This window comes from Natator depressus, chromosome 8, assembly GCF_965152275.1.
Source record: "Natator depressus isolate rNatDep1 chromosome 8, rNatDep2.hap1, whole genome shotgun sequence".
NCBI lineage: Eukaryota > Metazoa > Chordata > Testudines > Cheloniidae > Natator > Natator depressus.
This window is the reverse complement of record NC_134241.1, coordinates 31,976,590-32,000,509: the sequence shown is the minus strand read 5'-3', so window position 1 is coordinate 32,000,509 and position 23,920 is coordinate 31,976,590. Positions and strand designations below refer to the sequence as shown.

Sequence of the window (23,920 nt, the reverse complement as noted above, 5' to 3'; positions counted from 1 at the left end):
TCATACTGAGATTAAATGTCTGCATGATGTACTGGTTGTGCTGTTGGGCTTTTATTCAAGAACAGAAACAAGTGCCCTATTGCCAACCTCAAGTGGTCAAAATCATGAATCAGGTCAAACAAAAATCATGAGATTGGTTTAAAGATCAGGAGATTTTACATTTGGATTCCTTTCATCAGCCTCGTGGGTTTGGAGTCTTTAGGCTTCATGTTTTCAAGCTTTTCTCTGCAACTAGGAGGGCTAGAAATTGACTAATTTTTAAAATGAAAGATAAGAAATGGTTTTCAAAGGGGATGGAAGCTGGCCTTTAAAATGACCCATTTTTCACATGGACATGCTGTTATATGAAGAACCCATTTTTGTGCACACAAATGGGATCAGCATTTGCAAATTCCATCACTATGACCCTCCCTGCGTCTGCAAATCCTGTGTGTGCGTGTGTGCGCGCGCAACTCTGCATTTTTCCATATGATAAAACAGACATCAGAAAAGCACTTGCCCACAAGCTACCACAAACAATATTTGGAGTGCAATGTTAGAGGCAAAATCTCAGCTTTTTATTTGCCTTTCCGTACAATTTGTGAAACAGGAATTGTCAAGAGGTAACAAAAGTTGCAGCAGGGTTGCTGTGACTTTCCCCTGGTGTTATCTGGACCTGTGATCTGCTAGGTCACTTCAATCCTCGACTTTGGGAGCCAGCCATACCCTGCTCTGCTGTGACAACCCCCACTCTTGGGTTTTTCCTGCACAGCCTCTAGCATGTAAGCTGCTCCCAGCTATGTCAGTAAGCACTTTTGGCCAGCTGCTGCTTGGATTGTGCAAGCGAATGACACTAGCCAATATCTCCGGTCCTAGACACAACCCTAGGAACCTCATTCTTGCAGTGTCCAGTTATGCCCTCTGGACACTGCAAGCTTATATGAGTTTGTCAATTTAACAAAGAAATTGATATGTACCAGGCTTGTTATCCCAAGGGGAGTCTCTGACACACTTCATAACAAACACACTGCTTCAGGTAGAACAAACAAATACATTTATTAACTACAAAAGATAGATTTTAAGTGATTCTAAGCTAATCTTAACACTTTCAGTGTCCTTACAAACTTAGATGCTTTTCACCACAGGCTGGCACCTTCTCACCACATGCTTCTCACCTTCAGCCAGGCTCTCCCCTTTGACCGGCATTTCAGTTGCTTGGTTGTGGTGTCTGTAGATGGAGGTGGAAGAGAAAGAGCATGGCAAACGTCTCTCCCTTTTATCATGTTCTTTCTTCCCCCTTGGCTTCCCCCCCGCTTCAGAGTCAAGTGAGCATTACCTCATTGTAGTCCCAAACTGACCAAGGGAAGGGGGGTGGTGACTCACTTGAGAGTCCAATCCTTTGTTGCTGCCTAGGCCAACGTCCTTTGTTCTTGTGAGGCTGGGCTGGGTTTGTCCCATACATGCTCTGATGAGGTATGATCTGCCCCTCTGCTCCTGGAGAGTTTTTGCCTGGGTTTGTTTTAAGCATAAGGACACATTTTCAGCCTCATAACTATATACATGGAATTACAACCTATAACATTACTATAACAACAATGCTCAGCGCATCACGAGCCTTCTGAAGACAGCTGATGTGACCAACTTTGCATTGGATACCACACAATCATATTATAAGGATGAACATGAGGGTGAAGGGTGTTCCCCCGAGATTCAGAGCATCACAGTTGCCATCGTAGATTAATAGCATTCTATGGAGAGAAAAGTGGCTGAATCACAAGTACACTCTGGCCCACATGTATTAAAAGAAACTCAAGACAAGGAGCAGGATAAAAATGTTGGTTATAGAGCAATAATAAGGGTTTACTGCCTGTATTTCTGGTCCCCAATGTTCTGAGAATTGCAGCTCCTTCTATGAGCTGTGGAAGATGTACCTTTCTTTCCAGGACAAGTGTAATGTGGTAGGATTAGCTCAGTGAGTTTTCTGTCCAGTAAGGGGTATCAAGGAATAAAGGTGGGTTGGTCCCACCTGGTTTCAAGCTCCTCTGAAATGTGAGAATGAAGGTGTCATTTTCTAAAAATACAGATAGTAAGCCCAGTAAAATACATTGACCAGCATGAAAAACAAAGGAAAAAGTAACTTTGAGTAATGGTCAACATTGCTGGGATTCTGAATTGTGAAATAGCTGATGATCCTGTGCATTTTGTTTCTCAACACAAACCTAATTTTGTCATGGGTTTTCATGGTCAGGTTACAATAGTCGACGTTATCGCTGGAAATCTCAGTGCTGGCTAAGTTTATTTTCTGCTTATAACTGGTGATGGAGCTATTGAGGATGTTTGTGATGTTGACTTCTTCAGTTTCTTTGGTAGGCCCCTAGGAGATGATAGAGCACAATTAAAGTTAGGTGATGTGATTTGGATACACATGTATTGCACTGGCTAAGTGTGTCATATCCTCCTTTATTGACTGCTCTGTACAGAAGATAAGAGACTACACACAGCTCTCAACTAAGGGAGTTACTCCTTTAGCTTAAGTGGTAGAGCCCTATGCTTTAGACCTGAAGGGCCTATCACTGTTGATGACCCATAATGCTAGGGTTGTTACATGCAAAACTTAAACATTTAGAAAGTGCCATCTTATGGATCACAGCAGCATTTCCTGAAGGATGGAGGTATTCCTTGGAGGTCTCTATTCCAAGCACTGAGGCAGCCCAATCCTCTTAGCTTATAAAATTGGCTGGGTGCACAGCATAAGGCTGCATGCCAATAGAAAAGAAAAGTCCCTGCAGGCTTCATGTTGCAACATGCAGTTCTCCCCATGGTCACAGTGGTCTTCCCCACTGGTGTAATGCTTTGGCTTGGCACAGTTACTCACCAAATTTTGCCAGCAAGAAAGGTTCTTCTGGCTATTAACATGCATCTAGACAATCAGTGAACACAGTCAGATTTGTTAGGATTCTGGAACTAGTAGCACTCAGTGATTCCAGACACCAGCATCATGGCAATGGGCCAGTGTTGCGTGAGACTGTGAGAGTTGTATTTACCATTGCTTAATGGGTACAGGAACAAGAGAGAGACACTCATGTACCTCTTATTCGTCCCCCAACAGGAAGACTATTTCTCTAGTTCACTCTTTACTGGATATGCCATTAACAAGGACCAACTACAGCTGACTCAATATCACCTTGCTCATTAAGGCACCTCTGTATGTACCTTTTGAGGCTCTTTAGCTGCACGTTTTTGTGATGAGCTGTAGTGAGCAATTGCATATTCCACAAGGGCACCAAAAATGAAACTGAAGCAGATGCCAAGATAAACGTCAATGGCCTTTATGAAGCAGTTGGTTTTAGATAGCGAGGTCCGGGAGCCAATCATCAGAGTTGTCATCGACAGCACAGTTGTTACTCCTGTAAGGAAGAGAAGGACATCTTTTCAGGTCCAACGGGAAAGCATTTCACCCAAACTTCAGGAAACAAAAAGCCTGGTTCTCTTACCTATTGGATAGTCCTTTACACCAAGGCCCAGTGGATGTAACACTACCAAATCCAAATCCTCCATTGACTTAGAACGGTAAGCACTTCATACCACTTTGTACAGATGGGGGAAGCAGAAAATGCAGCTTCTCCACCCAGGGAATCCAGTGGGAAGAGAAGCTTCTGCCCCACAGCTGCTGAAGTGCACCAGTGTAAAAGGCCAGCCCCTCTGTGCTGTTCTTCTTCCCTCCCCTGGGCTCTTTTCTTACCCTCAGCTAGTGCAAAAAGTCCCTCTCCGGGGGAGGTGCAGAACCTAAGTGATGTCACTTCCTGCAATATTAACCCAGATGCAGATACCCTGGTAGATGGAGGGGAGCCTGAAATAGACAGCAGGCACGCCTCAGGTCCTGGATCGCATTGGAGCCCTGGCCATGCAGAGCTCTGGTGGGGATGGGGGGAAGGTTCCAACTAGAATGTACTCCTCCACCCTCCATGCTCCTAATCTGGCTCTTCTCCACATGCCAAAGCTGAAGTGCAACCAGGCCCTTTGCATTTGTCATTCTCCATTTCCATGCTCGTCTGAGAAAAGCTGGCATTTGGCTGTACTGCACACTGCACTCTGCCCTCTCACTTGCACATGCCTCAAGTACCTTTCCCCCGGCAGCAGCTCACCAATGCAGGTTCTTGCCGGAACCGAATCCAGGGTGATCCAAAAAGAAACCCAGGACAAGACAACGAGCAGCGTGGAAGGAACATAGGTCTCCAAAATGAAGTACAGGATATTTCTTCGCAGCTCAAAGTGCAGTATCAGTCTCGGGTAGTTGCCTGTTAGGCAAAGCAAGGACACATGCCACAAAAGCAAGGTTTCCAGAGAGAGTTTGATTAGGATTCAAGCACATCATAGGCCAGCTCCTCAGCTGATGTGAACCAGCACAGCTCCATTGAAGTCATTGGAGTGACATCAAGTTACATCAGTAGAGGGACTGACCCATCTTATCTTTTTATTCATTTCATATTTCCTAAACAAACCAATGTACAATGTAAGTTAATTAACAATGTATGGTAAGCAAGAAATATTTAAAACAAATAGGCAGCTCACCAAGGACTCCCCAACTTATTATTTACTGGCAATATTTCACACTATTACCCTAACAAAGCCTGGAGACAGGTTGTTGCCTTCATTTCATCTCTAACAAGCAGCACAGAGTATTTTTCCCAAGGAAGCATGTTAAAGGGACTCTGACAGGTTAAAATTCCGATCCAATACCCACTGAAGTAAATGGGAGTCTTTCCATTGAACCCAGTGGGCTCTGAGTCAGGCTCAGAAATAGCACCCCACTCTGTTAACATTACAGGAATTTTACAATCTAATTTATTTATTGCTATTCATGCTGCTTAGCGACTGCTTGCATCTCTCTCCACGTAGGCAAGGAAATCAGACTAACGCACTTCACTTCAGCCTCAAGTCAATTTCACCATCAGTCTGTCATGAAGCTAGCACAGGGCTGTAGTGCTTGAGTTGCAAACGCTGTGTTGGGATGGTTATTTGGTGCTTTAGAACCTTTGCCACTGGCATGGAAAAAACACAATGGAAGGAAAAAGAAAAGGAGTACTTGTGGCACCTTAGAGACTAACCAATTTATTTGAGCATAAGCTTTCGTGAGCTACAGCTCAGCTCACAAAAGCTTATGCTCAAATAAATTGGTTAGTCTCTAAGGTGCCACAAGTACTCCTTTTCTTTTTGCGAATACAGACTAACACGGCTGTTACTCTGAAACCTGTCATAATGGAAGGAAACATTTCTATTAACCTTGTGCTGTGTAAAAGCTTCTTTCTCACACAATCTGTATTTCAGGTCAAATCTGACCAGACAATGTCTCCAAGGGAGAACAGAACATAAGCTTTGCTTTATTCCTCTCTATAGGCCAGCTTCCCTGCCAGTGTAAATTGATATAGCAACACCGACTTCAAAGGAGTGACACCGATTTACATCAGCTGGGGATCTGTCCCATAATGTCTTTAAGGCCAGTTAACCTGTTACAATGCTTCCTACATCAATGTGCATCTCTAAGTTTTCTACAGCAAACAGCAAGGGTGGTAGCTGGTTGGCCGTGTAGCTTAATAATAGCCCATTGAAATGTGAACACAGGTTTCTACTTCGTAGGCTGGTAGGAAGTGGGAATATCACCACAGAATTAAAGTTCTCAACCATGGAAGGCCAATGGGAACGAGGGAATGCTTTGTGCCATTACAACTGGATGCAATATTGTGTCCTCTGCTGTGTACCATAGAACTGCTGTAGCATGTCTGTAATGATTTGGTTAAACACAATATATGATATAGCCACTAACAGTCTTTGTGTGCTGTATAGAGTTCCAGACAGGATGTGATCTCTAGTAAACAAGGGATACCAAAACTGGAACGAAGTTGTGTGGAAGCTCATCTGTTTGCCTGTAGCTGTTTCCTTAAATAAACACCTCTTGTCAGGACCGTCCTTAGAATTTATGGGGCTCTATGCATTATTATTATTAAACTGGTGCCCCATGCCCGATAGCAGCCTGGGCTTACAGCCCAGGGGCGGGAGAGGGACGAGGCAGCAAAGGATACCGAGCCACCTGGCCCACCTCACTGTGGCGGAGAGTCACAGTTCCCCGCAGAGAGCCCCGTACCCTCTCCCTCATGCAGAATGTGCCGCGCCGGCGCATTCAGCTCTGAATACGACCTCTGACAAAGGACACTGCAGTGCGCACTGGGTGTGCTGGAGCAGACTTGCTCTTACCTGCCGTCATGGGTGGTGGGTGAAGCTACCACTTGAGGAGGCTAGCTCCCCAGCCCACCTCTTCTGCCTATGGTCCCACCCATCTTCCACTCCTGCTCTGCCCCACTCCGCCCAGGCCCCGACCTCTCCCCACTGTCTCCCCCCTCTTTTCCCTCCCCGCTCACCCCCTTCCGACCAAATCCCTGAACCCAAATGAAGCAAATGACATCTGAAAAAAACCACTCTTCTGTAATTTCTTTCTAAAGAAAATGGAGCATGTTTTCCACTGCATGCCAGATGGTGAAGACTGGAGATGGAGAAGGTACCTAATTAAAAGCACTAAACTTGGGAATAAAAAATATCAGTCACAGGTTTTTTGATATACCCTGAAATTTGTCAGAGATTTATTTGCAAAAACTTTGCAGTAAGGGCAAGTCAGCTGTCCTGCTGAATACAACATTAAATATTATGGAATACATGATGCAGCTCGTCTCTGTTTTACATTTTCTTAATCAGTATTTCTAAACTGATTTTATATTTTAAATGTACTTTTAAGCATTCATAAAATAATCATTCCAGATTTAACTCACTGAAACAAAGACATTATTTTAAATTAATCAGTCACAGAGGTTTAGTGTGTTCATAACAATGTTCATTGCTTTTAGAAAAAGGGAACATTAATTTACTTTGTGCAATCTCCATAACAATAGACATGTTTATGAAATTTGACCAACTTTAAAAAATATGTTTCCAAAGATTTTAGGCATAACACAGGATTTTATATTTTACTAACCAACTGATTTTGCTGGAGTGTTCTCTTAAAACTAGTTCATCAAATAGTCAGAAGTAAAGAAAGGGAAACTTGTTTGTCCGGCTATCTGTAAGGAAGGGGTGTTGTCCCATTAAGGCGGGGTGGCCAACCTGAGCCTGAGAAGGAGCCAGAATTTATCAATGTACATTGCCAAAGAGCCACAGTAATATGTCAGCAGCCCCAGATCAGCTCCCCCCCTGCTCCTAGCGCCTCCCACCCACTGGCAGCCCCACCAATCAGCGCCTCCCTCTCTCTCCCGATCAGCTGTTTTGTGGCACGCAGGAGGCTCTGTGGGGGAGGGGGAGGAGTGAGGGCATAGCAGGCTCAGGGGAGGGGGTGGGAAGGGGTGGAGTGGGGGCAGGGCCTGTGGCAGAGCCAGGGGTTGAGCAGTGAGCACGCCCTGGCACATTGGAAAGTTGGCACCTGTAGCTTCAGCCTTGGAGTTGGTGCCTATACAAGGAGCCGCATATTAACTTCTGAAGAGCCACATGTGGCTCCGGAGCCACAGGTTGGCCACCCCTGAATTAAGGGCTCTCTTCAACAGGGTGGGTGAAGGGAGAAAGGGGTGGACAGAAAGGACAGGAAGACTTTGGAAGCAAGTTTTTTGTATTATAGTAATTAAAATTAAAATGTGTATTTTAGATAAGGGTAGTCTTTTGAAGGATTTATTTAAAAAAACTATATGTCTGAAGATCCAAGCATTTAAGGCTAAAGATGAATACTCAGATTGTGCATATAAAAATCTATGCAAGGATTTATTAGAGATGTGATTTTATAATCTTCAGCAACACACTAATGAAATATTTTTAAAGCAAATTTTAAACGAAGGTCCTGTAGACTAACATGTTCTGAGTAAATATTATAGTACTGCACAACTGTTTTTGTCAGTAAATTCAGAAACTGACAGTATATACCTGGGGGTTGGCAAATGCATGCTAAATGGCTCTGTCAAGGTTCCTTCCCCACTCTGAACTCTAGGGTACAGATGTGGGGACCTGCATGAAAACCTCCTAAGCTTACTTTTACCAGCTTAGGTTAAAACTTCCCCAAGGTACAAACTATTTTACCTTTTGCCCTTGGACTTCCACTGCCACCATCAAACGTCTAACCAGGTTTATTTTTGAGAAAGCGTTGTTTGGAAACATCTTTCCCCCCAAAATCCTCACCAAAACCTTGCACCCCCCTTCCTGGGGAAGGTTTGATAAAAATCCTCACCAATTTGCATAGGTGACCACAGACCCAAACCCTTGGATCTTAAGAACAATGAAAAAAGCATTCAGTTTCTTACAAGAATAATTTTAATAGAAGAAAGAGTAAAAAGAATCACCTCTGTAAAATCAGGATGGTAAATACCTTACAGGGTAATTAGATTCAAAACATAGAGAATCCCTCTAGGCAAAACCTTAAGTTACAAAAAGCCACAAAGACAGGAATATCCATTCTATTCAGCACAGTTTATTTTCTCAGCCATTTAAAGAAATCATAATCTAACGCATATCTAGCTAGATTACTTATTAAGTTCTAAGACTCCATTCCTGTTCTGTCCCTGGCAAAAGCATCACACAGACAGACCCTTTGTTTCTCCCTCCCTCCAGCTTTTGAAAGTAACTTGTCTCCTCATTGGTCATTTTGGTCAGGTGCCAGCGAGGTTATCCTAGCTTCTTAACCCTTTACAGGTGAAAGGGTTTTTCCTCTGGCCAGGAGGGATTTTAAAGGTCATATTATCTCTGACACTAGGGAAGGAAGTTTAAACCAGCTGGTAATGAGAAATACATTCCCATTGCATCAAGACAGAAGTGACCTTTGGAAACAAATAAATATTCAACAAGTTAGTTTTGATCCCAGTTACTTTAAGTGTTTCCTGGAATGCTTAATGCAATATTTATAGTTTGCAGACACACAAAGCACAATCTAGGTTTTTCTGATGTAATAAAAATGTCAAGTGGATTTCAGGTACATGTGAAATCCATATTTTCCATGACTTGAATGGGAATAATGATATTTACCTCCCTTTGTAAAGTACCTTGAGATCTATCATTGATAAGCGTAATACAAGAGCTAGGTATTATTATTATTATTATTATTTAACACCTAAGGAACATATCACCTATTCCTATAGAAGCCATTTTACTGCCTTGTTTCCAGTGGGACTAGGAACTGCTAATGATCTCACTACTCACGTCCTCTTGGCTTGAAAGACATCACTGCATAGAATGGAAAGAAAAATTATACATGCTTGCGAGACACACATGCTCTTCCACCAGTCCCACCTCCCTGCTTTACCTGTTTCCTGCTGGGATCTCGTGACCAGAGTGTAATAACGTTCCACAGTGTACTGAGAGAGACGCAGTTTTTCCAGGCCACGAACTGAATCGTTTCCCCTAAACCAAGTGAACACTATGTCGTTTCCATCATATCCCCCTACAGAGAACATAAAACGCCACATTACTGTAATGAACCAACTAGTCCATGTGTGGCATACTGCCCTCTACTGGATAGAATCAGAAATACTCAGCTATGGAGCCACAAGCAACGAGATTATTAGGTGGCTGCAGGTTTTGTTTTATAGGTATAATTACTTTAAAATGTTGGTGAGAGTGGTTGTTCTTATATTAACCATATTTTTATTTCTGATGGATCAAATTGAAATTTAAATTAGGCCATATGGACTTTATTCTTCAGTGCCTGGTGCAGTCAGTTACCCCTGCTCATGTGGGTGTAAGTCTCTGCCACTGTTGTAAATGAGTGGCGAATTCTGATCTGGTAGCAATTTGGACCCACATCACTCAGCGGCAAATGACAACATGCAAGGCATATCATTTGCATACAGCATTTTATTTTATTTTAAAAATATTCTAACATTTTTAAAAGGCGGAAATCCCTCTCACGTCTAATTTGATTGCAAGTGTTGATGTTGGTCAGTAACTGAAATTAACAACCCCCGTGCATAATTACTTCAGCCACATGGGTTTACTGGGGATGAAAATGATGAAAGAAGTACAATCCTCATCCCCAACCCTTCGCCCCATACTAAAATCAAGTCTGTAAACTGTTACAAATTCTCATGACCGGAAGCAGAAGAGTCAGAAATCTTATGAGTGTGTGTGGCTTTCTTAACCAAACGGCCCACCCATTTATGCACACTTCAAAGATGCTTTGGACAAGCATCTAAACATCTGGGAGCTTATCAACCCTGAACTGGGCGATTCAGATACTGTGAGGCTCATTTATCAGGGCCGCTGTTGATTTTGAAATAGAACTCCCCACTAAATACAATGGGTCCAGACTGGATCTTCAGCTGTGTTCCACTGGCTTCCGCAAAGCTACCCCAACCTACACCAGCTGAGGATCTGGCTCTGGAAGTTTAAGTGACAGCATAACATGACCCCAAATTAAAGCGAGTGATCTTTTTGATAACCTGACATTCCTACTCACTCACCGAATAGCCATCCAGCTCAAAAAAGTCATATTAATTTAGTGAATAAGCCCATTAATCTCATTAGTTTGAGTCTTTTAATTAAATGTCTGTCTGAAAAATGACTAGTGACACTGGTAGGCCAATAGTCACCAGTTCACACCTTGTAGGAAAACTACCACTAATACGTCCTACTGTATTGTTTATCTAATTGTGTTTTCTATTAGACACAAATTACTGGAGCATGCCTCTGACATACTCATAAATTATATGCACAGATTCTGAATTCCTGTGTGCAAACCCTAAACATGTGACTTTTCAAAGTTTCTGGACAGTTTTGTAATAATAGCAACTGTGGTTATTTAGGGAAACTTTATAATAAATGACAGGTTGTTAATTCATCTAGCATATATTTAAATAGCATTAATTCCAGGTATTTATCCTAATGAAATCTCCAGCTGACAATATGCATGTAATTTCACTTGAATTAGACAGCAACTGAGCATGACGTAAAACCCAAATTACTTTTTTAAAAAAAGTCTGAAGCCAGCTACACTTTAAAAGAAGAGGCCAATCATTATTATTTCAGGTGCTATTCTTTGTAATAAAGTTAATCATGGTGAACTAATAGGATTTTAATGTGAAAATAATATGCACTTCCATAGGAGCTCCATTCTGGAAGCTGGCAAGTCAAACCTGTTTTTTAAATAATGAGATTTCAGGCATTTCTTTTTTGTGGCTTGAAACGGGAGATTGGCTGCTGCTTTACTCTGGGGATTCTCAAGAATGGAGCCAAGAAAAGCTCTTTGTCATTACTGATGAACTTCTGTGTGACGGGGAGAGTGCCTCTCTTCCCCTGGAGCACTGGTCAGAGACCTTCCTGCAGAGCTGAATTTAAGAAACAGGCAGGGAAGGAGGAGATGAGTTCTCAGGGTGCTCAGTTTGAGGCAAGGGGCTGGGAGTCCTGTGTGGGTGCCCCATCTTAAGAATGCCTGAAAACAGAGCTTCCATTAGAGGCTAGGTGGGAGCTCCCCTCCCTTTTGTCCCAGAAGGAGGTGAAGAATTTCTCTCTTTTTCATCGAGATTTTGAGAGTGCTGCACCTGAGCAGACTCTTCCCCCAGGGAGCAGCAGTGTGTGGACATGCAGACTGCTGAGAAGGAAGCCTGCCTGCCTACCAACGGGCTGACAGGGAAGCCGGTGATGGTGAAGCTGAAGTGGGGGATGGAGTACAAGGGCTACCTGGTGTCTGTCGACAGCTACATGAACATGCAGCTTGCAAACACAGAAGAATACATAGATGGTGCATTGTCAGGACACCTTGGTGAAGTTTTGATAAGATGTAACAATGTCCTGTACATCAGAGGAGTAGTAGAAGAAGAAGAAGATGGAGAAATGAGAGAATAAGTTTGTATATTTCTGGAAAATAAAGATCAGTTTTTCACAACTTAAAAAAAAACAAAAAAAATACGGGTGGAATGGTAGGGGAATCAGCTGACCTCCGCTCAGCCTCTGGAGCAGAGATCTCCTCTCCTGAAAGCTACGGTGTATTGGTGCAAGCCCCATGGTTCTCTCTCTCTAGCGACTACTGTTGGCTTATCTATGCATTGTCTTTTGTCAATAAATGGCCAGCATTGCAATATCCAGGCCTTTGAGTTTAAGTAACCAAGAGCATTTTGCTCACTGAATATCACTGCTCCTGCAAGTGCCTTGCAGCCAGGAGTCCCAGAGAGGGCCACTGTGGGGTTCTGTGCACTGAGGGCTTGCAGTAGCGGGTTCCCATGCTCACCAACATTTATGTTACTGTAACAAAGGGCGCTTTCATTGTGCCTTTCTGTGCTAGGACCAGCTCTAAGCTTCAGCTCACCAATTTCACAGGCAATACACATTTCCTGAATTCAGCTCTTCCCCCTGTTAAAAAACTCTCTCTGCTTTGAAAATAACTTAAGTGATTTAGCACAGGTGAAAGATGCTGGACTAAGGACCCTAGAGACTAACATGCACTGTTCATTCCCAGGGAAGCAGTGAAAGCAACAGTTCAAACCATACCATCAAAGGCGCTGGTTAATTGCAGATTTGGTACTTTTTTTTGTATAATGTAGACGTGTGTCCATTAGCACCCAGAGTAAGATGATCACCAACTCATTGCATTTGCTTGTTTCATCAATAACTGACAGACCTATTCAGAGGGGATGCCATCAGCCCAGCAATGAAACCTGTAGAGCCAAATTCTGCCTTAGCCACAGTCCAGGCAATTCCACTTAGTCTCTAAGTTTCACGAGTGGGCATGTCTGACTTATTCAAGTTTACTGTCCAAGGCATGCATTCAAGACAGAGATTTCTGCATACACAAACATGAACTGCATGTATGAATGGGGTGCAGTATGGATGATAGCTGAGGGGCACTCTTTTGAAAATTTGGGTCCTATTATCCAACTATTGTACCAAAGGCTGGCCCTAATGAACGAGTGTGCTCAAAAGGAGGTGATTTTCGAGAAAGACAGTATAATTTCCTTCTATGTGAAAGACTGCAATACCTGTTGACTGTTTGGGGGAAGGTGGTGTTTATTACCGTTCCAACTTCTATAAAGTGTGCATGGGGACCATGGGGACAGGAACCTTATAAACACTGGAATAACAATAATTTATATTTGAAGAATTAAATGTGAACTGTTTTCTTCTTGAAAAGTTTCTGTGTTTGCAGAAATGAAGGCACATTTTCAGAGGCTGTTCTGGCTGAAACCAAATATTTGAATGGACACCTACATACGAATAAACAGATTCAAAATAGGCCAGGCAAATATTCTCAGGCATCTGTAGAATAAGATACTTACAGCTTTCCAGCTGCAGTTTACACATCTGTGTGTCCATGGGATATTTTGACAGGTCCATGTTACATGCAACAGTAGTAGTGATTCTACATGGGGAGAAAGAGTTCAGAAGCTGTGCAATAAAAACATACCGCAGGATGTCTCTATTTTTCATAGCAAACTACAGACCCCAAAGATCCTGATCAGGCATTTGGATAGTTCTGACTTTTGAAATCAATGCACTAATAATGCCAGAGAAGTTGCATCCTAAGGTATAAATTCTGAGCTCAGTTATGCCAGTCTCGTCTAAGTCAGCAGAGATAGAGTGACTCAAGATTAACACTGGTGTAAGAAGAAAAGGAGTACTTGTGGCACCTTAGAGACTAACCAATTTATTTGAGCATAAGCTTTCGTGAGCTACAGCTCACTTCATCGGATGCATACTGTGGAAAGTGTAGAAGATCTTTTTATATGCACAAAGCATGAAAAAAAATTTTCATATTTTTTCATGCTTTGTGTGTATAAAAAGATCTTCTACACTTTCCACAGTATGCATCCGATGAAGTGAGCTGTAGCTCACGAAAGCTTATGCTCAAATAAATTGGTTAGTCTCTAAGGTGCCACAAGTACTCCTTTTCTTTTTGCGAATACAGACTAACACAGCTGTTACTCTGAAACTGGTGTAAGAGAGAGCACAGTTTGGTCCTTTGAGCATGGGAAATTAATAGGGAAATGACACAAGTGGTTTTAACTGAATATTCATGTGATACATACAGATCACCACTGACTGGTATTGGTTAAGCAAGCAGCAAGACAAGACTTACAGTTTTCTGCTAAATTTTGTTCATTTTGTTACCTCTGCCCTCACATTCTTCCAGCCTATTCTGTTTTATCCACCTTCTATCTTTTATCTGTTACTTAAATTGTAAGCTCCCTTGCCAGGGACTGTCTTCTGTGTTGCAGCTCTGTACAGCACCTACCACAAGGAAGATGGAGGGGGTGGGGGGTGATCCTTGACTGGAGTTCCTAGGGACTAATGCAACAGAAATAATACAAGATAATAACTGCACTGACTGGGAGGAATGTGCAACTGCAGTGAGGGAGCAATTAAATTACACTGAGATCCAGAAAATAATGTCAAAACTAGGGGCCTGTTGACTCCAAAGCTCTTCTTAACCATGATGGCCACACCAGCCTACATACATTCTGATCCGGTGTGGTTTTAATAATTTGCTCTTCACCATACGACAGGGTTAGGCCAGATGGCTACAGGATGGTGGTGGAAGGTAGATACATTAGCCCCAGATTAAGCAGGTCCCTTTTCCCTGGGTAAGATAAAAGGGTCTATTCCAGAACAATCAGGAACCTGCTAGAACCAATTAAGGCAAGCAGGCTAATTAGGACACCTGGAGCCAATTAGGAAGCTACTAAAACCAATTAAGGCAGGTAGGCTAATCAGGGCACCTGGTTAAAAGAAAGACCTCCCTTCAGTTAGGGAGAAGAATGTAAGGAGCTGGGAGTGAGAGGACGTGCTGCTGAAGGACTGAGGAATACAAATGCCGTCAGGCATCAGGAAGAAGGTTCTGCGATGAGGACAAAGAAGGTGCTGTGGGGAGGTCATGGGGAAGTGGCCCAGGGAGTTGTAGTTGTCACACAGCTGTTACAGGAGACATTGTAGACAGCTGTGATCCACAGGCCCTGGGCTGGAACCTGGAATAGAGGTTGGGCCCGGGTTCCCCCCATTCCCCCAACTCCCTATTTGACAGAAGAGGAGTTGACCAGGATTGTGAGTCATATCAGAGGGGAAGGTCTCTAGCCTGTCCCCGACCCACTCGGTGGGACAACAGAGACTGCGGGGATTGTTCTCCTCCCTTTCCCCCATGCTGGCCAGTGATGAGGTTAGCTGAGTGAACAGCAGGTTTGAGCCAGTGGCAAAAGTGGCCAAACTGAGGGCTGCTGTGAACCTCTGAGGCAAACAAATCTGCTGGAAAGCACAGGACCCACAAAGGCAGAGGAAGAACTTTGTCATAACCACCAGTATGTGACTTACCTTAATGCATACAAGACAGTGCCATTGGAGAATAATCTTATAAGACGATTTCTCACGGTAACGTCATGCAGGAAAGACCGTTTAGACTCCACGATATATGTGTCTGGCACCCATAGCAATTCCACTAAACGAGCATCCAGAGTGAAGCTCTTGTTCCCATGAAAAACCAGGCGGGGGTCCGTCCAGCGCTGCCGCAGGTATATTGTAGCAGTGTAGTCCTGAAGGAGAAAGGCAGGTGTGAGAAGACGCGCAGCAAGAATGTTTACTAGGTGTTGATGTCCACCACTTATGTCCAAAACGTATTGGGGCTGAGGCATAGTCTTCACAAACTGTGTGTGTGTTTGTTTCACCCTCCTTTGCTACAACATCCAGACCGCTGGCTGTCTTTCCTAAAGGATACAGCCATAGCATTAAATGTAGGGCATATAACACACCAAAACTCAGCTTAAAATGCACAGGACAAAGCCGGTAGACTTGAATTCTAAACTTAGTTCCTCTGTTTGCTTGAAGTTTTTCATGTATTCATTCCCAATAAACAATCATAATCATAATACTTAGTCTTATACTGTGCTTTTCACTCCTAAACCTTAAATTCCTTTCCATAAGTAAGTATGTATTAAGGTGGATAAGGATCATAATCTCCATCTGAGAAAACAGAGGAGCAGAGAGGTTGACTGACTTACTCAAGCTGCTACATCAATTACATATGAAATAGCTTCCAGTATGGGAAAAATATATAAGTAACCTACACACGAATGCAGTATATATATGTATATAATAGCCACAGAGGGAGAGCAGGTATGCAAATACAGCTGCATTGGTCTTTCGCCAGAGCTAAAAGTCCAAGAGCAAAGACTCACCTGCATTTAACCTATTCACCCTATTGAAAGTTTGTTTGTTTAAGCCAGGGAAGGCGATTGTGTAAGGGAAGGAAAGACTATGCATAGTAGATGATGAGAAGAATAACACAGTGATGATGAGAAGAATAACACAGTTTAGAGTAATGGAGATAAGCAGGACCACGAGTGAGTCACTCCACTGGTCCTGTACAATATTTGTTCCCTTCATTCACTATTGGGAGCGATATTCAGATCATTCAGGCGGGGTGGGTGGGTGCTTAGAGGAGAGGCATTTTGAGGGTGATATGTTGAAGAAATGTAAGAAAATAACATGCTAGTTAAGGCAAATAAAGTAAGAAGTGGGGTCAAAACTTGTAGTGTTACTCTTCTCTGTCAGGTCGGTACTAAACTGAGCCCAAGCCTGGGACTAGGGCATGCTATGGAACTGAAATTTTAGGTAGGAGAGTTAAAAACCAAGATCTTGACCAACTGTTGTCATTGAAGATCTCACAGAACGTTTTGCAAGAGTAAGAGTGTTAGTGTCCTGGTCAGATTCCAACTTGGTTGCAATATCCAGCCTGACTAAAATCCCCCCAGAAGTTTCAAGTGGTTGAAGTATTTTTATAGTGCCCCTGTGATAAAGGAAGAAACAGGGCTCAGTTGTAATGGATACAAAGAGAGTTCTTTACTGAGCCTCCTGGGTACATAACAGGACCTTGTGGCAGTCCTTGGCTCTTTAATTTGCAGATGAATTAAATGCAGCTTTCACGATTGTGTAGTATTGCTGTGCACCGTTATAAAGCTACCATGCTCCTGCCCAGACATGGCTGCATTTCAGTGGCAGATGAATCGATTCCCTTATGTTCAATGGATGGTTTGTAAAATCCTTCAGTATGAAAGGTGCTAAATAAATTATGTTATGCTTGCTCTTCAGATTGGATTCTCAGACTGGTGTGTGTGTGTGTGTGTGTGTGTGTGTGTGTGAAAGAGAGAGAGAGAGAGAGAGATGGGACGTGGGGGAGTAAGTTCTACTCCACGACTTAAGTGATTGAAATGATGCACTGTTAAGAGTTTCAATATAGTGAATTATTAATACTGGTGATGAAGGGGAAAACCTCTGGGTCATTCCAATTATTTATCTAGCCATAGAGTATGTCTCTATAATATTCTCCTTAACACAAGGGGAATTTAGGTGGGATGGGGAGGAAATACATGTAGAAAGGGGTAGTTTTACAAGGGGTGGGAGACAAGACTCATGAAAATACCCTCTATTTGGTGAAGGTTTCCCTTTATATTTCCCCTTGGGGTGATGGCCCTTCAAGCCCTCTGAACATTAGGACTTCTCCTCAGCTTTAATCTGCTTTACTCCTCCACAATCTGAAGGCTAAAGAGGAGGACTGGAGGTGGCTTCTGGAGCAACGCTCAGTGTCATGCCTAAGCCTGCAAGAGGGGACTCTGCAGGGAAACAGAAGGGGGGATGAAATGCTGCAACAGCTGCAGCCCATGGCTAAGATCTTCCATTGTGAATAATAACTTTGTATGCCATCATTTTTGGTGCCCAGCTTCAGAACCCTCAAAAGGGACAGACTTTCAGGACATGCTGAACTCCTGCCTTTTGACAGTCAGCCCCCTGTCTCTGTCTCTAACTCAGTCCTTATAGCCCCTTGGCTGTAGCACTGGAGTGCTTCGTAATTATGAGTGGATTTGATCCTCATAGCAGCCCTGTGAGTGAGGAAAGTGCTATTATCGCCATTTTGCAGAAGAGCAGCTGAGGCACAGGGAGACCATGGCCCAGATTGTCAAAGGTTTTTAGGCACCCAATTCCCATTGAAAGGGAGTTAGATACCTAAATACCTTTGAGGACCTGGTCCCAAGTGACTATCTGATCCCAAGGTCACAGGATGTCTGTGGCTGAGCTGGGAATTGCCACACTGGGCTCCCAAGAACAGAGGCACCCAATACCATCGGTCACTCTTGGATGCACTGGCCATGGTCTCCAACTCTGGTGTCTCAAACGTGGATCCCCTCCAGAGCAGCAGAGCCAAGCTGGCCCCTTTCTCCTCCGTATGTAATTGAGACTGAGTCACTTACCATGTCACTCTCCGATATACTTGAAATACTTGCAACATCCAGGCTCAATGCTATTTGAACAGGTTTCCCTGGGGTGGGATAGAGAGGCTTAGATTAGAGCGAAGAAAGGGTGAAGGTAATGCTATATTGTTGTGTACTAAACAAAAGAAATGGTCACTTAGAATTCAGTATGGAATTCAGTTCACTGCACTCAATCGAGCAGCACACATAGGTAGTCTTGCAAGAATTAGATTTTTTTTTATAATTTTGATGCATAATATCAATGTTTATTTTAAAGCTTTTTTTAGATTTCTATCTAGCTATTTAAATTTTCACCATTGTGGGAAACTACAGGGAGGTCAGAAAATTATTTAATGACAGTAGACACAGATTCAAAAAGTTAAAGCTTTGTAACCATTAAAGCACAAATTGTTAATATTACATGTCAAAGTATACAAAGTAAATAGCCTTAAAATCAAACTCTAATACGTTCTCAAGGAGCATTTGTCTTGTTTTGCCTGTCTATTCTGATTATTACTGGTGGAAATACCTTTTCGTCGGTTTGAGCATGTATGATGCAATCAACATTTACGTAGAAAAGTGTAATCCTTCCAGGCCTATGTACAGGGGTGTCCCTATTGCTGCCAGCAACCAAAGAACTAGACTAAATTTCATGCCCCAAAGCTTTTGACTTAGAATCATAGAATATCAGGGTTGGAAGGGACCTCAGGAGGTCATCTAGTCCAACCCCCTGCTCAAAGCAGGACCAATCCCTAATTAAATCATCCCAGCCAGGGCTTTATCAAGCCTGACCTTAAAAACTTCTAAGGAAGGAGATTCTACCACCTCCCTAGGTAACGCATTCCAGTGTTTCACCACCCTCCTAGTGAAAAAGTTTTTCCTAATATCCAACCTAAACCTCCCCACTGCAACTTGAGACCATTACTCCTTGTCCTGTCATCTTCTACCACTGAGAATATTCTAGAACCATCTTCTTTGGTGGCATCAGCAGACAGAAATGATCCCATGCAGCACTCGTGGCCACACACCCAGGCAATCCAGGTAGGCACTATTTCTCTTGCAATCAGCCACAGAAATCAAGAGCCATACATGGTTCAGCAGATGTACTGATAATAATCTTGAGCCGTTATATAACATTTTCCATGGCTCAATCTCAGAGTGCTCTAAAGAGGTGGGTAAGAATTATTCTCTTCATTTCTCAGAGGAGAAAACCGAGTCCTGGAGCAATTAAGTGACTTGCCCAGTGAGTCGGTACCAGAAGCAGGAATAGAACTGAGTCCCCCGACTCCTAGTCATGTTGTGTCCACTGAACCACACAGCCTCTTCCTGATGCAAAGCAAGGCTGAGTCCCCAGCCTCACTCTCCCTCTGCAGTCCTGCAGCCTGTCCCTGAGCTTGGGAGGGTGAGATTTTGTTCCCTACAATCCTGGTTATTGAGGGATTTATAAGTGATTCAGGTGTCACCCTTTGTGAGTCTAATCAACTGCCATGACCTCTCATGTGAGCAGCAGCACTCACTGAAAGCGACCGCTGGGCTCAAATCAAAGCTATCTCCATGTGCTGCAATTACACCTCCCGAGTGCAGTGCAGACACATGCTCATAGTGGAGACCTGATCTAGGGACCCACCCAACTGTCCGTGCAGAGAGTCTGACCTCCCCATCCCAGAGTGCTGATCCCGGCGCCCCGAGAACCTGCCAAATGGGATCTAAGGAAATCTTTTACAGTGAGTGAGTGCTGTGCCACAGTGAACCATTGTTTGGCAGCAGACAGCGTATTAGATTTGTTTTAATGTGGCTACCTCCTTCCTGCCTCATAATTGGAGTTGAACGCAGGACAGAGGGCTGTAATGTGCACTGGAAGTATATGGGAAGAGAGATTTGCTTTATGGAGAAAATATACATGTTCTCCTTTGCACACCCAGCTTCGGAAACCTGCTCTCTGTCTCCTGGGATAGGGCCCATTTGTCTCTTTCGCTTCACTGAGCACAGAGAACCCAGATGGCCAGAGCCTATCTGGAGAGGATGGAAGAGGAATTGCCAGCTCTCTGCCATTGTCCCTTGATTGCCCGATCTCATAAAAGCCTCTCAGTAGATGTACTTTAGGAGGGTATAGGCCAGGTGCAGGGCCAGAGAGACTACTTCTGTCTGTGCCACTGTTACGTACCCGTCTTCCCTGCCCCCCAGCTTCCTTACCCACAGGAAATCACTGTGTAAAACAACAACGTTATCTTCATGTGTTGTCCCTTCAGAGGTAGTGCACAGTGAATACCCTGTCCCCTCCCCCAGCGAAGGGGTGGCTTGGGTGGGACAGCAGCAGCCAGTGGGCGTCACTGCTCTCTAGGGAGCATGCATTGTGGTGCATTGGGGTCAGGAAGATTTGTGGGCTTAGGAGGCCAAACCCGTGCCATTTCTGTAGAGGTGGAAGAAAACTCTGTCCACGTAGTAGAACAATGAAATCAGAACTTGTGGGGTTTCCTGTCCCCTGAGCAGGTGTTTCCCAGGTCAGGAAATGGGCCCTACTGGAAATTTAGTTAGCAGATTTCAGTACATATGGGGTGAAATTGTCCTCAGTGCATAGGACCCACACAAGGTGACAAAGCAGGCCTTATTGTTGCTTATGGGCATGTGTGAGCCCTTTGTGAAGTTCACTTAGAATCATAGAATATCAGGATTGGAAGGGACCTCAGGAGGTCGTCTAGTCCAACTCCCTGCTCAAAGCAGGACCAATCCCCAATTTTTGCCCCAAATGGCCCCCTCAGGGATTGAACTCACAACGCTGGGTTTAGCAGGCCAATGCTCAAACCACTGAGCTATTCCTCTCCCCCACCACCCGTAAACTGAAACCCTTAAAGAACAGCAGTTAGCTAGAGGGGAGGTAGCTTGTCAGTGAATAAAACACATGACAAAATGGAGGCAAAGTATCCCTTTTCACTGGGTCGATACACACACAATTTTACATTGAAGGAACCACATATCGTGGCTGCCTCTTTGTTAGCACTGAAGCAAGGATTCACCACAGGAGGGCAGCTCCACCCTAGGAAATGTCAGAAGACATTACTGTAAGTCAGTTTATATTTTGCCTCTTTTTATTGTAATAAGGGTGAACATGAGGAAGATCAAATCCTGTCAGCACAGTAGCAAATATATGGCACAGTAACCTATTAGAACATTTTCTTCATAACCCACATATCAAAAACATTCATATGCATTGGGCCCAATACTCCCTTCCCATTGGCTTCAGTGGGAGATTTAGGTACATAGGGAAGGCAGAATTAAGCCCTAGGGCCACAGGGACCTGATCCTGATTGATGCTGAGCACCCACAAATTCCACTGAAGTCAACAGGATTTGCAGGTGCTCATCACGTTTCAGGAACAGGCCATATATATCTATGTGATCAACATGTGTACTTTTTTCGCCTATATGACTTGCTCAATCCTATATATCTTGCCAGTTAGAATTGAAGCCAACCACTTTCTAAAAGTCAGTTAGGTTTAACAAGATATTTTAAATTTATCTAGAATTCATATTTTTCATTTGCTTAATAAGATTTCAAGTTGCAAAAAGAACAATTTTCAAAAGGGCCAAAGTGATTTAGGAGCTAGGTCCCATTTTCAAAAGTGATAGTTATTTAGGAGCCAGAGTCCTGACAATTTTTACTCAATGTGTTATGGACACATTAAACTTGCGCTGATATTGACTTGCATGCATTTAAACTTCTCTCTTGTATTTTATAACCATCTGTTCTCCTGTTGGACAAATTTCCATGAAGAGCTGGTATTATTCCACAATACCAGATGCAGTGGTCATTACTCTAGATAACTCCACTGTTGTAGAGATTTATCACCACAGGAGGAAGTTAAAGAGAGAGAAGCTAAAAAGTGTAAGACAAAGCCAATGTACACCAGCTACATTACATGTTATAGGGATCATAATCAGACTGCATGAGGCTTGGTCATCTGCACTTCACAGAACACCCAGGCATGCTCTGTGCACTGAGAAGGCTATCCCTTCACAAAATTTAAGGCAAAGCCTGGGCATAGGCTGTTCAGAATTTAGTGTACATGGTTCCACAGTGGAAACAAGTCCCCAGAGACTGGGACTAAACAGTTATAAGTGAGCAATGCTGCAGTTCAAGGAGCCAAGCTTCATTCATTTGCAGCCACAGTGAGCCTCATAAAACAGATGACCATTAACAAATACACAGCCAAACCAAGGGGACAAACTGAAACAAAGGGGCTGCATGGTTGTAACAGAGCAAAATTTAGCCCAAGGTATCTAATTAGACAGGTGTCAAACCTCTCTAAGCTTCCTGTTCCTTATTCCACCGACAAACATGTTCCCAGGGAATAAATTCTGCCTTCAGTCATACACATGCAGTCCCACTGAGCAAACAGAATTGGAGGGGATAGGTGAGGGTGGACTTTGGGCACATAGTCCCAGCACATTGGCTAATTTAACAGGGACAGATAAACTAGTGCTTACTAAAGAAAACCCATAAAACGTCATTCTCTCCATGCAAACATTACTGATTATATAATCCTTTTATCAGACATTGAACTGTTCTGTTGACGTACCACCGAAGTATGGTCTCAGATATTTGTTGTAGCCCTCTGTGAGGTTCTCAAATCCAGGGAGCGATACCGTGTCACTGCTGTGTGTGTCCAATTTACGGCCCAGCGTGCACTTTCTAAAATATACAAATACATATTGTTAGGCATGGCAGGGCATGCTGGGAGCCTCTGTTGTGCAGCTGCAGCTGCCTTCCCTGCATGTATACAGCAGTCCAACAGAAACTGCATAAAACACTTCATCAAAGCCATCAGCACTTGATTCCGTTGTGTGGGGGACAGGGACTGTGGGCAATCAGCGTGTGACTTCATTAAACAGACAATCCAAAGTTTGGGGTGTTTTACAGCAGTGTAGGAGGGATATGGTTGTCTGGGGAAGATGCTTATGTCCAGAAACAGTTGGAATGGTGACAGTTGGAATTTGCTTATGACTTCCTTAATGTTTACTTATGCAGGTTCTTGTATTAGTGCCTATCACCATAGCAACTGAATGCTTCCCACAATTATTAATGGAACTGTGGTAATAGCTACGTGAGCAACAATCTGGATTTAGACAAGGGAGATCCTGCAGCGATGCTATTTTCACCCTGAGACGGATTATTGAGAACACAATTGAATTCCAAGGCAGTCTTGCCATTAATTTGGTGGACTTTCAAAAGGCATTCGATAGTGTAAACAGAGAAACCATGTGGAAAATTGTGGAACAATATGGAATTCCAACAAAATTAATTAACCTTATGAAGGCATTCTACGCCAACTCAAAGTGCTGCATTAAAATGGAAAACGGATTGAGTTAAGCCATTCAGCATCAAGACAGGTGTAAGGCAGTGGTGCATCCTGTCTCCTTTTTTGTTTATGCTAGTAATCGACTATGGATTAAAACAATGCAACAGTGATACATATGGCCTAAAATGGAACAATTCAAGACTATTTGGTTTAGACTTTGCTGATGACATCGCTCTTATCAGTGAAGATGCCAAGAGACTACAAAAATGCACAAACCAAGTAAAAGAAGTAAGGGAGAGGACAGGTTTGAGATACAATACAAAGAAATGTAAAGTCATGTTAAAGGGGACTATAGGGACAGAAATCGAAATTGAAGAAGAGAAACTGGAAAAGGTGAACA

General features: G+C 43.3%; 1 protein-coding gene across 1 annotated transcript in view; it reads right to left on the bottom strand.

Moving 5' to 3' along the window:
* Nucleotides 1-1,922: 1,922 nt before the first annotated feature.
* The window catches only part of GABRP (gamma-aminobutyric acid type A receptor subunit pi), a 74,035-nt gene continuing 52,037 nt past the window's right edge, over nt 1,923-23,920 (bottom strand). The window contains exons 4-11 of the mRNA XM_074962122.1: nt 22,801-22,913; nt 18,225-18,292; nt 15,295-15,512; nt 13,269-13,351; nt 9,305-9,442; nt 4,125-4,277; nt 3,193-3,386; nt 1,923-2,353 (exon numbers count right to left, since the gene is read on the bottom strand). Coding sequence (XP_074818223.1) covers nt 2,051-2,353; nt 3,193-3,386; nt 4,125-4,277; nt 9,305-9,442; nt 13,269-13,351; nt 15,295-15,512; nt 18,225-18,292; nt 22,801-22,913 — 1,270 coding nt within the window. The 3' untranslated portion in view covers nt 1,923-2,050. The remainder of the gene's footprint in view (nt 2,354-3,192; nt 3,387-4,124; nt 4,278-9,304; nt 9,443-13,268; nt 13,352-15,294; nt 15,513-18,224; nt 18,293-22,800; nt 22,914-23,920) is intronic.